We start from the raw sequence: 17479 nt of genomic DNA, 5'->3' as shown, positions 1-17479 counted from the left end.
TGAGAGTGAAATGAGTGATGAGTATCTATTATGTGATTTGCAAATTCCGAAAAATAATTACTAACAAGACCGCTATGATGCTTTCAATATATAAAATACAAATGATATTTTTATAAATAAACTATAAAGTTTTATAAATAAGTCATATACATACTAATACGAGTTTTTTTAAGTGAGAATAAATACTTCTCAATTTCTTCATTCGTAATACGTAACGTAACGACATGAATTATTTATCCAACGGCTTAAAGTATACTCAATCCCCAATAAACTTTGGATATTTTATCATATTCCTGTTAATGTTAAGCCTAGCCCGACATTTTGGAATGTCCGGCTATCACCAATTAGTATATGTATGACTTAAAGCAATTAGAATATCAGCCAAATATTATTTGGGTTTTTAAAAACACTTTTCAGATCAATTTTGGTAAATGAACCAAACATGTGCAATCAAACACATACAATATTTAGAATCTACACGAATACAAAAATTTTAAAGGGTCCAAATCCTTATTCACAAATTTATATTTATCCATTTAAGAGTTCTTTTTACATTTGTGTATCCCAGTATGTGAAATAATTCGGGAATGATCTTGAATACCTTTAAAAGAAGAATATCTGCTAATTTAAAAGCATACTCAAATCTACCATAGATGCTGTCGTGAACTCACGCATGAAAGGACGTATGAATTATATGATATTTATGAGTTTCAAAAATTTGAGTGATAAATTTATCAATCATGGGTAGAACAATGAATATCATTCTACCCATGATGAAAAAGATTGAAAATTATATTTTCTGGCGTTTCTCAAGTATGTGATTATAATCCAGGATTCGGATCTTACATACTAATAAAAGAGTTTCCAATCAATAATAAAGGTTCTTTTTATCTCAACAATAGATGTCTCTAGTGAAGTTCTAATAATTCAAGAACAACGTTTCGAAATTGGTGTATATATATATATATATATAGAATGATGAATGTTACGCGGGTATAAAGTGATCACTTAAACCAACCTTCGACGGGTCGTATCCCTGCAACACCTAGACTTTTATATTGTTCTTCATCTTTGTCAAGATGCTAAACATATTTATTCAATTTGAGATATCAATAAAAATCTTGATACATTTATTTAATAAATATTCTTCCCAAATATGAAGCAAACGACTTCTTATATTTCGTTACTATAATATAAAATGTTTTAATCGTATAAAAAAACATTATTTTATATTTGTACCATCTCGTATCAGATATAATGCTTTGAATAATAGAAATACCTGTTATATCAACCAACAAATATTAATGACCACTTATAATAACCTGAATACCTGTGTAATTTGTATTGTAAAACGCGGATGTGTCCCCTCAAAGTGATTCCATTTTTCACGCATTTCACGGTACCGAGGTATGGAATAAAAGCAAATTGCAAAAGCAAACAAACAGGGAATTTGTGCCGTAAAACAAAGCTTACCACAGCCGTTTGTAAAGCACTTTCAACACATAAATGGCGCAACCCTTTCACCGCTAGCACCGGAACTAAGGAAGTTATACGTACGCTGGTAAATTCCTCCATCTATTAATTTGTCCGACATTTCCTACCTGCTCTATTTTAGGTGTCTAAATATATTGATGTAAATACTATGATTATCGTAAAGAAATAATTGCCATTTTTCAAGCTTCCATTCGTTTACAAGTAATTTTATCTCTAACAAACAATACACATTGTAATAATAATAAATAAAGGGTTTAAGAGGATACAGAAATAAAAAACAATAAAAATAATATTTTTTAAATATTTAAGAAAAATTATATTAAAATGTTGACTGTAAAAATTATTGTTACCTGAAATATTACTGTGAAATGAGGATCAAACACACACAAATATATATACATATATGTATAAATATATATATATATATATATATATATATATATATATATATATATATATATATATATATATATATATATATATATATATATATATATATATATATATATATATATATATATATATATATATATAAATATATATATATATATATATATATATATATATATATATATATATATATATATATATATATATATATATATATATATATATATATATATATAATATATATATATATAATATAATATATATATATATATATATATATATATATATATATCTATATATATATATATATATATATATATATATATATATATATATATATATATTATATATATATATATATATATATATATATATATATATATATATATATTTATTCATTTATATATATATATACATATGTATATATATATATGTATATGTATATATATACATATATACATATATATGTATATATATATATATATATATATATATATATATATATATATATATATATATATATATATATATATATATATATATAAATATATATATATATATATATATATATATATATATATATATATATATATATATATATATATATATATATATATATTTATTCATTTATATATATATATACATATGTATATATATATGTATATGTATATATATACATATATACATATATATGTATATATATATATATATATATATATATATATATATATATATATATATATATATATATATATATATATATATATATATATATATATAAATATATATATTTATATATATATATATATATATATATATATATATATATATATATATATATATATATTTATATATATATATATATAAATATATATATATATATATATAAATACATATATATATATATATATATATATATATATATATATATATATATATATATATATATATATATATATATATATATATATATATATATATTGCTCTTTTAAATGGTAACAAATGCGCCACATGCATTTATGATTGCTTCTACTAAGGTTTAAATGCATTTTTTACTTAAACTTGTAGATATATATAAAATTAAATATTAAAAAAACACGTAAAGTTGCTTGTAAGGATAAAAATTTTGGAAGATTGAAAGGATCGCATTTGTATATATAAAGTAAACGATGGTTCACATGTTCAATACCGCTAATCTCTGTAACTGCACGCCCAATCGACTCCAGATTGTATGAGTATATAAGTTTGTAAGCTGGCTGTAAGCGGTTTCTGTAAATTTTGGATCCGGTAAGTGGCTTTGTATCTCGACTACAGAGCCACCTACCGCGTCCAAAATTTACAGAATCCCACTTACAACCAGGATAAACATATATCCAATTCAAATTATTCATTTATTGTTTCGGCATTAACTTTGTGGTAAGACATGTTACAATGATTAAAGAAAACACTTGTTTTTTACCTTTTGAATTTTATTATAGACTACATGTTTCAGAAGTTAAACTTCCATCATTCAGATCTGTACAATAACTATTATTATACAGACCTGAATGATGGAAGTTTAACATCTGAAACATGTAGTCTCTAATAAAACTCAAGTGGTAAAAAACAAGTGTTTTCTTTAATCATTGTCAAATACTTCAATTGAGCATGTAGTTTTTGAGATAAGAGGAATCGAACATATGCTCCAATATTTGTATTTTATCAAATTAAAATATATGTATTTATTGACATAACAGGAAAACTTAAGCATACTTAAATTTATTAAGCATGAAAATGTACCTTTTATATAAACATTCTAACTGACGTTTTTTTCAGATGGATAATATGTGGTGCTGCATTTTTGGTGAACTTACTGAGCAGCGGTCTTCAGTTAGCTTTTGGACTTTTGTATATCTACGCTCTCAAGCACCTTGGAGACGCTGCAAGTCTCATGGCAGGTAAAAAGCCTTCTTATTTATTTAATTCATGACTTCTCTTTATTCATATTATTCATATTATATATAATAACGCAATTGTCGTTACACCTTTATCTTAATAGTCATGCTCATTTACAACTCGAGGTATTCTTATACACCATTTTTCATGTCTATCTTATGTCCATAAATTCTGATATTCGTACTAACTAAATGCCATCGTTTATTGTAATTACATACCGATATGTTCATAATATATCAAGTTCATGATAGGAACCCAAAATCTTACTTCTATATCCAGCGGCGAATCAAGCTTTCCGACACTTATTGAAATGGGAATGATATATATAAGTTCGTAAAATAATGACAATATATTATACTCCCCTCCTTTGAGAGAAAATATGTATTTGCCAAATATACCTCAAATAGGCCCGGTACTGCCTGTTTTGGTGAAAAATATTTTTAAGAAGACAAAAGTGTACGTAATGTAAATAAAGAATAAATCGAAATTCAATCAAACAAATTGAAAGACATAAAAATAATCTGAAAGAAGTGTGTAGTAAAAGGAGAAAAAAAATATTAAGGCACTTGGGGTTGCATATCGGTAATCATAAAATTATGTGAATTTTTACTGCATTAATGTGTAAAGCCTGGTATATGATTGAATGTCCCACAACAAAGTGGAGGTAGGAGCAGAAAAACGAAAATTATCCGAACATTTCACAACATATAAAATATTATGAAATATTGGGATTCTAGAGCAATGTTTGCATCCAGAGTGTGATGGTTTGTGCATTTGGCTATCGTATAGGGTCCTGAGCTCGTTTCTAAGAAGAACAGAATAAATATAAGTGATTATTATTGAAACGGCGTAATGGTAGTTGTAGTAGTAAAGAAAACATCTGAACTATTGAATGGAACTCGTTTGGAAATTAATAATTAAAATATATATTTACTATTGTAGTATATTATGGATGAAGGGTATTATCTACGTCCAATTTCGTAAAAGGAAATAACATTTTCCCCTTAATGAACGGCAATCGTTAGTCAGAAGGTTCATGAATGTTCCAGAAGAGGTTTATTTGTCAGGGTAAGTAATGACACCCTTTCGATCCTCTCCCTCTTTTATGAGTCAGCTTAATGGTTTTCGATTTCCATAAGATTTTTCATGCGTCAGTATATTTAAACTGTAGAAGAGCACACATTTTTATGCCGCATGTACTATAAAACAAGGGTATATATATATATATATATATATATATATATATATATATATATATATATATATATATATATATATATATATATATATATATATATATATATATATATATATATATATATATATATATATATATATATATATATATATATATATATATATATATATATATATATATATATATATATATATATATATATATATATATATATATATATATATATATATATATATATATATATATATATATATATATATATATATATATATATATATATATATATATATATATATATATATATATATATATATATATATGTATATATATATGTATATATATATATATATACAAATATATATATATATATATATATATATATATATATATATATATATATATATATATATATATATATATTTATAAATACATAAAACCTTTCTCACAAACTATAGTTAATAATACCAGCTGTATAAGGGCAAAACACTTTCCACAAAATGAGAATGTCACTGCTGACGATGAAAATTAATGTAAGGAAAATGAACTTCCAGCTCGGGTACAAAATTGAATGTCTGAAAGATAATTTATTTGTCTCAAAACAGCGTTTCCTCAAACGGTATTAAAAATCAACGTCTACAAAACAGAGTTTATAAAGTTCACAAAAAAGAAGAAGCAAACTCGAGGGTTTTGCTTTTATGGTACCGATTTATTTGCTATCTGCTGTCACTTAGTGGTATAATTTGAATCGAAATTCTACTTGGTACCTTCCACTATTACTTGAAATCTATTATGAGACCTGTTTCGATGTATTCTGTGAATTAGATAATGATGCTTAAAGCATCAAAATACGTCCCTATCACAATGATTAAAGAAAACACTTGTTTTTTACCACTTCAATTTTATTATAGACTACATGTTTCAGAAGTTAAACTTCCATCATTCAGGTCTGTGTAATAACTAAAATATAAAATTGTTCTATAAATAAGGAGAGGGGAAAGTTAGGGGGAGGGGGTTAGTCAAGGGGGTTAGTTTGTTAACCTATCACAATCTATTGTAAGAAATAGTGGTAATTACCATCTAATTATTCAACAAAGATATGATGTTTAAATTTAATGTTTCACAATATTTTTTGTTGTTTTAATATTCAATGTTATCAAATTACTTAAGATATCATATTTACTAGAAATTAAAATTCAGTATGGAAGAGAATTTTAATATATTTTCATCAATATTACCTTCGTTTACAAATGCCATATTCGTTTAATATTAGAAGTTATCAACCTTCGCAAGCTAATAAGAAAACCACAACTTCCCCAATTATCATTTTTGTTCTCCTATTCCTCTCTTATACCACTTTTCGTTTTCATTGTTCTTATCTTAATATGCCAAACCTAATTATATTATGAGACGTACGTATTTAACTAAACTAAATAAAACTCATTAAGTGGTATATTCAAGTGTTAATTTTTTTTTTAAATCATCATGTCATTCCACAAAGTTAATGCCGAATCAATAAATAATATTTCATTCTAAAAATTATGGTTCAACATATTCAAGAAATATATTGCTTCGTAAAGATCCATTAAGACATCTCAGCCCCTTGAGATAATTTTGAGAATACACCCGCTACGAAGGGTTGATAATCCCAAGAGTTTACTGTAAATATGGAACTAGAACACTTCAATATATATTTCCTTTCATTTTTAATTTGTTGCCGACGGAGGAAAAGGGGAAACCAAAATATATATAAAGGCAAAGGCAAAATAAAGGAACGGGTTAGCGATCAAGAGTTCATATCAGAATTGTATTAAATAACAGTTTCTTTCTTCTTGCGTGGAAATATTCAATGTATCCTTTTTTTAAACAAATTAGATAAAAGTAACTAAAATATATAAACTTACAAGGCATCAGGTCGGCTGTCCAAATTTAAAACACAGTAAGGGACATTTTTTGTAGTAGGCTTTTTTTTGCATTTATGGACTAAGTAGACTCTACTTAGTCCAAAAATGCAAAAAAACCTACCACAAAAAAATGGCCCTTACTGTGTTTTAAATTTGGACAGCCGACCTGATGCGTTGTAAGTTTATATATTTTAGTTACTTTTATCTAATTTGTTTAAAAAAAGGATACATTGAATATTTCCACGCAAGAAGAAAGAAACTGTTATTTAATACAATTCTGATATGAACTCTTGATCGCTAACCCGTTCCTTTATTTTGCCTTTGCCTTTATATATATTTTGGTTTCCCCTTTTCCTCCGTCGGCAACAAATTAAAAATGAAAGGAAATATATATTGAAGTGTTCTAGTTCCATATTTACAGTAAACTCTTGGGATTATCAACCCTTCGTAGCGGGTGTATTCTCAAAATTATCTCAAGGGGCTCGTACATTAGATATGTATTTTGAGTACGGGTAAGCAACCACAAACGTCCTAGCCATGATTATTTGTTGTTTTTCTTAACAACTGTTTTTCCTCTATATATCTTACATCCTATATGGTTGTTGTCCCTCACTTTGATGACGTAATATTACATAAACCAAACAATTCCAACAGAACTTCATATACATATTTGGGAACCAAGTATTTAAAAAACAAAAAAAAAAATTAAGCTTAATAATAAAAATTAAAATGGTATTTTCTGGCGTTTCTCATGTGTGTGATTATAATCCAGGATTGTGATCTCACATACTAATATAAGAGTTTCTGCTTAGTAAAAAGCTTCTTTACATCTCACCAATAAATGTCTCTAGTGAAGTTCTAGTGATTCATGAACAAGGTTTCTAAATTGGTTCATATATATAGAACTTCCAAGAATTTGAGTAGTGTGGTTGTCAATAATGGGTAGAATTGGTGAATGTTACACGTGTGTAAAGTGATCACTTAAACCAGCCTATGACGGTCGTAAGCCCCGTAAATGCCCAGATTTCCATATTCTTCTTCATCTTTGATGAGATGTCAAAAAATAATATTTAAAAAACAGTTCATTATAGTTCTAAAAAATAAATGGAATGCTTTTTATACCTGTCAATAAAAAATATTTAAACACAACAAAAAATAAAATAAAACTTTTTTATAACTCACAAGCATAAACAATAAACAATTAGTTTATGTCCCTCTACAAGCACAAGAGCTTAATCTCTTTATTGGAGAGAACAGCGTTACTAATATTTATATTGTTACAAGTAGAAATGTCTAGCAAATAAATTAAATTATTATATTATTTGAACATAATTAAACAAAAATATATATAATCAAACACCATCCTTATCATTCACTGTCCACTTTGTGTAATACCTTAATTTAAAGTGGTATTGCAAAAAGTGAACGTTGAATAATAACGAGAGTGTTATATTACCATAGAGTTAACGATGCTTTTAATATTCAAAATTAATATTTAATCTTTTAAAAATAAGGACGATTTTATTAAAGTATTTCCAAAAGGTAAGAAAATGTATTAGTTCCAAACGTAAGTTAGCGAGAAAGTCGTGAAAGATAGTCACTTTAAGGACAAAGAAATCCATTTAGACTCGTTCTCAAGGGATGTACCGTAGAACAAAAATGGCTTAAAAGTTCTTCGAGAGTAATAAAAAGCAAGGATTCTGAGAAAGGAACTTTCCCACAAAGCGTCCTGGAAGCACTGAACCGGTGATATAGTGTTTTGTAGTGGGCACGCCAACCCCCCTCGCTAACAGGAGTGTGTTCAATCGATTTCCGGTTCTCCAAACGAGCAAAAACTTCTGCTCAGCCAAGATTCTGAACGCGATAGATGTGTCAATAAAATCTATGCCACGGAAAAATCTTACAATCAAAATGCATAAAAACTAAACAGTTTTTACAACATCTTGTAATTCAGTAAAACCTCGATAAGAAAATAAGGATTACTACGTTATACGAATTTTCGTTAATAAAGAAAATTAATTATTAAAAAATTAAACAAAAAATTTTTCCTTTTTCAAAGCAGGATTACTGAAAGCAAGCGCGTCTATATCAAACAGCAACGTCACTTCAAGACGAGTGTCCAAAGACAATAAATCCAAATTTGTTCAATAAACACATTACGAGATAACTCCTATTCGGCGTCCTAGCAAAGAACGTAGTCTACGAGTTATCTCGTAGTTGGCAGTCAACGTGTTAACGAACTTCGGAAATAACTCACTTAAAATCCGGCCAAATTATTGACTGTTTCTCAGATAACGAAATTTAAGTAATCTATACGCATTTTTAGAATTTTCGAGTTGATTTTAATAAATAAAACAGTAAACTTCAGAAATGCGAAAAAACTTGATTCTTTTTTCAGTACAGGATTACTGAATATCAAACAGCAACGTCCCTTCAAGACTAGTGTCCAAAGTCAAAAAATTACAAATTTGTTTTTGTTTTGTATTGTTTATTTATAACTTAATTCAGTGTTCATATTTTAAACAAAAAGTTTTTTGATTAATTTTAAACCTATTTTTATATAACGGACACCCCCTCTCCCAAACTAGTCCGTTATATCAAGGTTTTACTGTATGTCCTAATACTTGTTTATCTTGCATACATCTAAGCTTTTCCAATCCATATCATGAAATTAATGATATATATTGGAGTTCCAAAAATTTCAATAGTATAGTTATCTACCATGGATGGAATAGTGAATATTGCTCGTGTGTAAAGTGGTCTCTTAACCAGCCTATGACAGGTCATTTGCCCTGTAAATACCCAGACATTTTTATTTATCTATGTCAAAAATTTACTTTATGGTTTATTTGAAAACCTTTCAGAAATAATTCGGTCAAATAATGTGTGTTAAAAATAGAGATCTATTTTTATTCGTTTGATGTTCATACTCAAAGCACGTTAAAAATATTTTTTCGCGCATAATTTTAACGAGAAAAGTTGATATTACCACTATGTACATAAATGTAATCTACATATATAAAACTTCCTGGAAAAAGCTTTTATTGAAATAGATCTAAAATATGTGAAAACAAAAGATACGCCAGAACGTATAAAGTCTTAATCATTTCTTGTAATAAATTAACGTTAATAATTCAAATTAAGGTATATGACCTTTCATTAGAACCTACAAAGACCTTCTTCGAATCCCGTAAAACAAGATTAATTATTATCTCAGCCTATAATTTTCATTAAGAAAGAATTAGTTGAAATCACTTAATTATGTTACCACAATCATAATTAATATAAATTTAGCATAAAGCTTTCAAATGAGATTATTTTATGTGTTTTATTAAGATATCGCATACAATTATCTCATTAAAAAGGCGAAATAATCTTAAAATAAAGTTAAATTAAAAGTTTAGCATAATAAATGTATAAATAATTAACGTGGAACCAAATTTAAGAGAAACAGGTAATTACAATATTCTCTTCAATTTACAATCTTCTCTTCTTCTACTTCTTTTTCTTCTTATTCATCTTTTTCTTCTTCTTCTTCATCTTCAGTCAATTTGAGATTTTGACTGACTTCGACAATGTTCATCAATGTGGGTTGACGTATTTTGGGGTGTCATTCGACCATTGAATTTTAAGTCGGTCAAGGTTACAGGTTGTTTAGCAGATACTTAAAATTTCCCCGTGAATAGACTACCTCCGCCTCCGACTTGTCCGCCTCCGTAGTGTAATGGTCAGCATGCTCGGCTACCGTTCTGGAGGTCCCGGGTTCGATTCCCAGGTTGGTTTAATAAATATAAGTGATTTTTTCACTCTAATATTTATTCCATATTACACTGGACTGGTACCTGAAGTAGAGGGCTGATCACATTTCCTTCATGTGTAATTGATCGAGATAACACTGCGTTTATATGAAGCAGTGCCCTATGCACCATTGGGGTGCGGTAAGAGATTTATTATTATAGACTACAGCCGATTTTCAATAAAATTTGTAAACATTAAATCATAATTCTAACACATATAATAAGCTATAAATGTAAATAACTAGAAAAATTACTTTTTGTTTTAAAGTATGCACATTCGATGATGATTCGTATTCTCTATAGAATCTCTAATATCTCAAACTATTTATCTGTTTCAAAAATAGTTCTGTCCGCCTAGTGTAATGGTTAGCACGCTCGGCAACCGTACTGTGAAGGTCCCGGGTTCGAATCCCAGGGGGATGCCAAATAAAAATGAGTGAGTTTTTTCACCCTCATATATATTTAATATAACCCTAGACTGGTACCTTCATTGGTTAACAATCAAGATAACACTGCGTTTATATGATGCAGTGCCCTATGCACCATCGGGTGAGGATGAAGATTTGAAGAAGAATATCTCAAATATTTCTTTTCAGTCAGAGGTATTTAGTTTTTTTTTAATTGTCCATTATTTCACGTTGCATTGGTACCATCATTTTCTTTGATTAAATTTTTTACTAGGTTCTTGTTATACACGTACATATATTTCTTCATTTGTTTTAATTTCCCGCATTCATAATTATTTTATTTCTTTAACTTGTGTTTGTGTCATCTTTTCTCGATAAGTTTTTTAATGTTAATATTTTTTGTCTATTTTTTATGACTTTACTGCTATTGTTTTTATTAAGAATATTATATTACTTGATTGCTTCATCTTTACAAATCGTAATTCTCCCAAATTAGTTACTTTATTTATTTCTTAATAAATTTGAATTGAAATGTTAGGTTATGCCTAACGTATTTAAAACTGATGAATTGAACATTCAAACAACCCAAATTCATTACAAAATTGTTTAGTTAAAATTTTCGTCAGTAAGTTTGCTCATTGTACCCTGGTCCTCAATAAGATCAAATCATCGTACTGGCCTAACCTAAGTTGCATTATTTTAAAGATCTGGAATTTTCCTAGATTCTCAAGACTAAAATCGACCTCTTTCATATTTTTCTTGTTTGGGTTCTCTGCTCTTTTTGTAAGAGATTTTTTTGTAATATCATCCTGTACTTCTTGTACCCTCAGAATCTACATACCACTAATTCTCTTCCTTTTGCTAGTCATTAAAGAAGTTGTTTGTGCAGTCTTTTATACTATGATTTCAAAAATAATTCGTGAGACTACACGTTATCACAATTCGGTCACTCCTTCAAGAACGTCATAAATCAAAAAACTTGATTTTTCAGGAGAAGGTTTTTAAAGTTTAAAAATATAATACAATGTATCAAAAATAAATATAAAGCCACTAACTGAAATTTTTACTTTGCAACAGATCCTTTTAGGTAAAAGCTGAACGTTTTTTCTCCATTTGAAAAATATTAATTTAATTTAAAAAAATAATTAAACAATACCTTTTCTTCAAAATGTAAAAATTACACTTTCTACCCTGTAGCGGGTAAATATTAAGTTTAAAATATGCCACTTTTGATGCGATATAGTACATTTTTTGGGCATTACAAAAACATGCACAATTGAAAATTTATGATTTTTTATTTATGACGTTCTTGAAAGGAGTGAGCGAATTGGTAAACATAATTTATAATAAGTAAACATGTAAAACTGCCCAAGAAATGCCTGTTTTCTATCATTTAAAATAAAATTGGTCCCATTCAGGTACATTTATATTTTATATCACAAAAAATACATTCTCTGTTTTCAATGAGTCATCTGAAAAATCTTAGTAGTAAATTTATGAACACTAGTAACCAATATTTGTAGTTGGTTTGAGTATGGAAAATGGTAAACAAAATATTTTCAACTATAAATATTATTGTTTTTTAACGAATTTTTTGTTTTTTTTTCCATTACTCATTTTATTGTTAATTAGGATAGTGAATTCAGTAGCGGTTTGTATTTTCATCTACTAATTTTCAGTTATTTCTGTGTGTACTCCATTAGACTGACAATTCTCAAGAAAATTGTAAAATGTATGGATAAAGAAGTAGAAACTTGGAGAAGATTGTACATAAAATTTGAATTATTAATTTAAAAACTTTATGATTGTTTTATATTTTATGTACATATTTTAAAGACGTTTCCATGGATATGGATACATAAAATTATTAGTAAAATGTCTCAAATTTAACTGTTATTCCCTTCTTTTAAAATTTTATTCTTAATTAAAGTTTTAATAATTTTTTTCATAAAACTTATTAAGTTTTTAGTTATGTATCTACTATAAAAAGTGTCTTGGGCACATATTGTTAAAGGCTCACACTTACCTTACTTATAAGTTTTCTAACCCAAGTCATAAAGAACAATAAAATGTAAGGTAAATAATTTTAAGCATAAAAAACACATTTAATTTACAAAATATAAGGTTTATGGTATATGTTCACGTGCTCTGAAATAACGCAGTAAGAGTAATGCTGAAAAAATATAATTTTATCAGAAAACAAAATAAAAATGAGATTGTTTTTTATACCTAGTATAATGTCTTACTTCTCTGTCATGTCCAGAGATTAACGTTTTTTACAATCTTTAATCACCTTATTTTAATTAACCCTATACTTATAAATCGCGTATGACCTCGTAAGACCTTGACTTTGAATCTGTATTGAACACTATTAGATACTAGAATCGGATTGCGATCCCCACGGTAGTGTATCGAACATCTGATCCTGAGGTCTATGGTTCGATCCCTTACTCTTACCACAATTAAATTCCATTTTTTCAAAGCGAAACTAAGCTGAATAGCTATAAAAATAAATTTATTTACAAAAAAACTATAAATATTTTTCAGAAGAAATGCACGTGATTAATATACCTCTTTTTCTTGGCCTTATCCACACACAAAGGTGCATAGGGCACTGCATCGTATATATAAGCAGTGTTATCTAGATTTTGAAGAACAGATGATTAGCCATGCGCTTTAGGTACCAGTACAGGGTAATAATAAATAAATATTATACTGAAAAATCAGTAACATTTATTTTAACCCCCCCTGGTAAAATAAAACGAAATCTCTAGCGAGATATCTAAACGCACTAAACACTATACTACAGAAGGTGGACATTGTTATATGTATGTAGAACACAAATATTTGTTCTACTGTTTTGTGTTTTTTAAATATATTTGTTAATTTATCTCATCAAAACTAAATAATAACAAATTAAAATAATGTACCTTCACCGAGGCTTTCGCGTGCCGAAGGCACGTTTTACAATATTCATTTTTTAAATTATATAAAAGAAAATTGTTTATAACGTGCAATGAAATACAACATGGTCGAATGGTGCAATCTGTCTCAGATCTACCCACTTTAATTATCCATTTAGGAATAGCTCTTTTATATTTATATTGACTTTATGGATAATCGAAGCAGATCATTTTATTATCACTTTAGTCGGAAACAGTAAATGTTTAATTTCACGACATACTCGTTCATACGAGTATTTATAAATGCACACACTATTTAAGTAGATTTAATAAATTATTTTAGACAAAAAACAAGGCCAATAAAGTACATAAATATCTATTATCATCGGCCAAAATGAATAGAATTCCTGGATTCTGATAACTGATTTAACTTTCTCTTTTCTCGGTTCTTGATCTTATCAAACATGTATGTAACAGCATCATCAAATAGGTGTACGTGACGTCACGTGCTAGAAATCCCCTCTCCCTTGATCACGACCATGTGTTATTGGCCGTCCAATGACTCACGATACTTTTTATTACTTATTACCCTCGTCAGTGTCTAAGGGTAGCTCTTGCATTATGCAAAAAACGTTCTGTCCCTGACCATCCCCACCCCTAGAACGTCAATAAGAAAAAGGGTTGAGATTATAAACCTTATGAAAGCTCCTAGGTTTAATCACACAGTATGCATATATCATTTACAACATTTTGAAAAATAAAAGGATATTTTCTCTCCTTTCTCATTTATGTATGTGATTATAATCCAGGATTTGGACCTCACATACAAATGAAAGAGTTTCTGCTCAATAAAAAGGTTCTTTCATCTCACCATAGATTTCTATAGTGAAATTGTAGTGAATTTAAGTTTTATGTTTGGAATTCAAACAATATATATAGTTTTAAGAATTTCCAAGAATTTGAGAAGTAAGGTTGTCAATCATGGGTAAAATTGATGACTGTTAAACGTGTTTAAAGTGATCTCTTAAACCAGCCTACAACGGTCGTATATACTTATTATTCGTATGGTTTTATAGTAATATTATTAACATTTTTGTAAAAAAATAAATAAGTAAAAATGACTAACCACAAATTAAATGCTTTTAATATGAATAATATTGAGAATTTTCTATATTCTTTTTCATCTATGCTGAGATGTCAATAAAATAATATGAATGTATCATGGTAAAAAGCTGTAAATGTGATTTCAAATACTTATGTAGCAAAACCTATCGAAAATACGCCATGAGCTGTTCTGCATATAGCAAAATACATTGAGCATAAATATTCCAGTTGATATCTCAATAAAAATATGAATGTCTTAGTATTTAGTATTTACTGACCACCAAAGAGATGAATTGATAGCTGGGAATTAACATCAAAGAAGGCTTATCCCTCTAAAAACAGGGCACAAGAGCTACGCCGAGAAGAAGAAAAATAAGACAATGTAACAGTAAATTGATAAAAAAAACAGAGGCGAAGGAAGAAGGGGAAACGTGAGTATGATAATCTATAACCGAATAAACTATGTTTGACTGAATTTTGTCATTCATTTCTTGTCTTTTCCGCATTATGCAATATTGCATTCGAACTAGATACATACACACACATTTCTCAGACAACGTTGGCTTTCATATCCAAGAATATTTGCATAATTTTTGCTTACATCTTTTATCTACCTTCTCCGAAAGCCCAAAATTTCCAAGTAACCCAAGTTTACTTTTAGAGCTTTGTATCCTCCGCCTTGTTGTTTTTTTTTCTTATTTCAGGATTAGCATATTTATGAAACATTGTCTCGTGACTTTGCTAAAAATTAATTTAAACGTGGATATGACCTGGAATAAAGTTACCTAGAATTTGGCAGAGACTTTAGTGGATAATATTATTATACTTGATAATTCTTAAATAATGTTATTTATAATTTCGGCATTCTCTTTGGTATGACATGATTCCATTATGAATAAAACATTTGTTTTTTTACCACCCGCGTATTATATTTTGTTACGACTAGTTTCAGAAACTACGGATATTAAAAAAAAAACATGCCTTATATTTAAGCATATTAATGTTTTGTATTATGTTCTATTATTAGGTGTCGGGTTTATTCCTAAGGGGGGGTCAAATAAATATAAGCGATTTTTCACTCTAATATTTATTCAATATTAAGTACCCTGGACTGGTACCTGAAGCGAAGGGCTGATCACCTTTCTTTCAAATGTTGACGATCAAGATAACACTTGGTTTATATGTTGCAGTACCCTATGCACCATTGGGGTGCGGATATGTAACAATTTATATGTATGTGTATGATAATTAATTCCCGCTATACTTTTTATGGCAAATTTATGAACCAATTACAAAACGTAATTAAAACAACTTACCTAATTCATATGTGAGTGAAGATGGTATATTTGTTGCAAAATTGTGTTTTTTTTTTTTATTTCGGTTTGTATCATTTTATGCTCTCATTTTTCATTTTTACTTTATCCTCTTTAAAAGCTTAATTTCATAATTGCTAAAAAGGAAATGGTGTTTTGTTTGTTTATGACGTTACTTGCTTATGTTAAGTATTCTTTACTAATCCAGGTAGGTAATTAAGAAGTTAATGTAGCTAATTTTTTACTCTTGCAATGACGTCTTCTAAAAAAAATTTAATTTCGAAATAAGAATACTCTGAAAATTTAAAAAAAATATGTAAAATAAGAATAGCTTTCGATCTGTGTCCAAAAATACTAGAATTTATATAAAATAAATGTTTTCTCACTTCCAAATTAAGTAATTTTCCTTTTTAATATCATCGGGTAATAATCCCAAACACAAGCCAAAATACAGCATTGAATCGATTTTTTTTTGTGTTATTGTAAATATTATCATATTACCTCAGATATGTATTTTTATATGAAAAAGAGAAATAACTGAACTAATGAAAATAATTTTATGTAAACGAACTTTAAATCAATTTTTTTCTTAATAAATAAAATAAATAAATATTAAATATTTTATTCGTTTAATGGCAATTTTTCATAGTTGTTTTTTAATATACTGAAGAAGTTAAAAAATGTTTTTTTTTAATTTCATTAATCAGATTTACTTCATAATCAACAAAATTTCTTTATTTTCGTAAACTCATTTTAAAAATCTGATTTTCCAAAATCATTAATATATTTATATATTTGCAATATAAAAAAAAGTGTATGGTGGTGTATTAATGAATGAAGGTAAAACACAGGTAAAAGAACGAAGTAAAAGACTGATAACTATTCTAATGGAGCAAGTTATAAAGTTGACAATAAAAAATATAAATAATTATTAGATTCATATGCCAAAAATTATTTTTAAAAAATCATTTAAAACATTTATGACCCATTTTTCAGATACGATTCAACTAAATTCAGTCAATTGAGTACTAGTTTTT

At 27.4% G+C, this 17479-nt stretch overlaps 1 protein-coding gene across 1 annotated transcript in view; it reads left to right on the top strand.

Moving 5' to 3' along the window:
* Positions 1–17479, top strand: part of LOC148313084 (monocarboxylate transporter 8-like) — a 177235-nt gene that overhangs the window by 63086 nt on the left and 96670 nt on the right. The window contains exon 3 of the mRNA XM_088269483.1: positions 3700–3821. Coding sequence (XP_088125609.1) covers positions 3700–3821 — 122 coding nt within the window. The remainder of the gene's footprint in view (positions 1–3699; positions 3822–17479) is intronic.

This window comes from Brachycentrus maculatus, unplaced genomic scaffold (assembly GCF_059751285.1).
Source record: "Brachycentrus maculatus isolate JH-2025_06_01 unplaced genomic scaffold, ASM5975128v1 h1tg000024l, whole genome shotgun sequence".
Taxonomy (NCBI): Eukaryota; Metazoa; Arthropoda; class Insecta; order Trichoptera; family Brachycentridae; genus Brachycentrus; species Brachycentrus maculatus.
The sequence above is the reverse complement of the archived record's forward strand: the minus strand, read 5'-3'. Positions and strand labels throughout refer to the sequence as shown.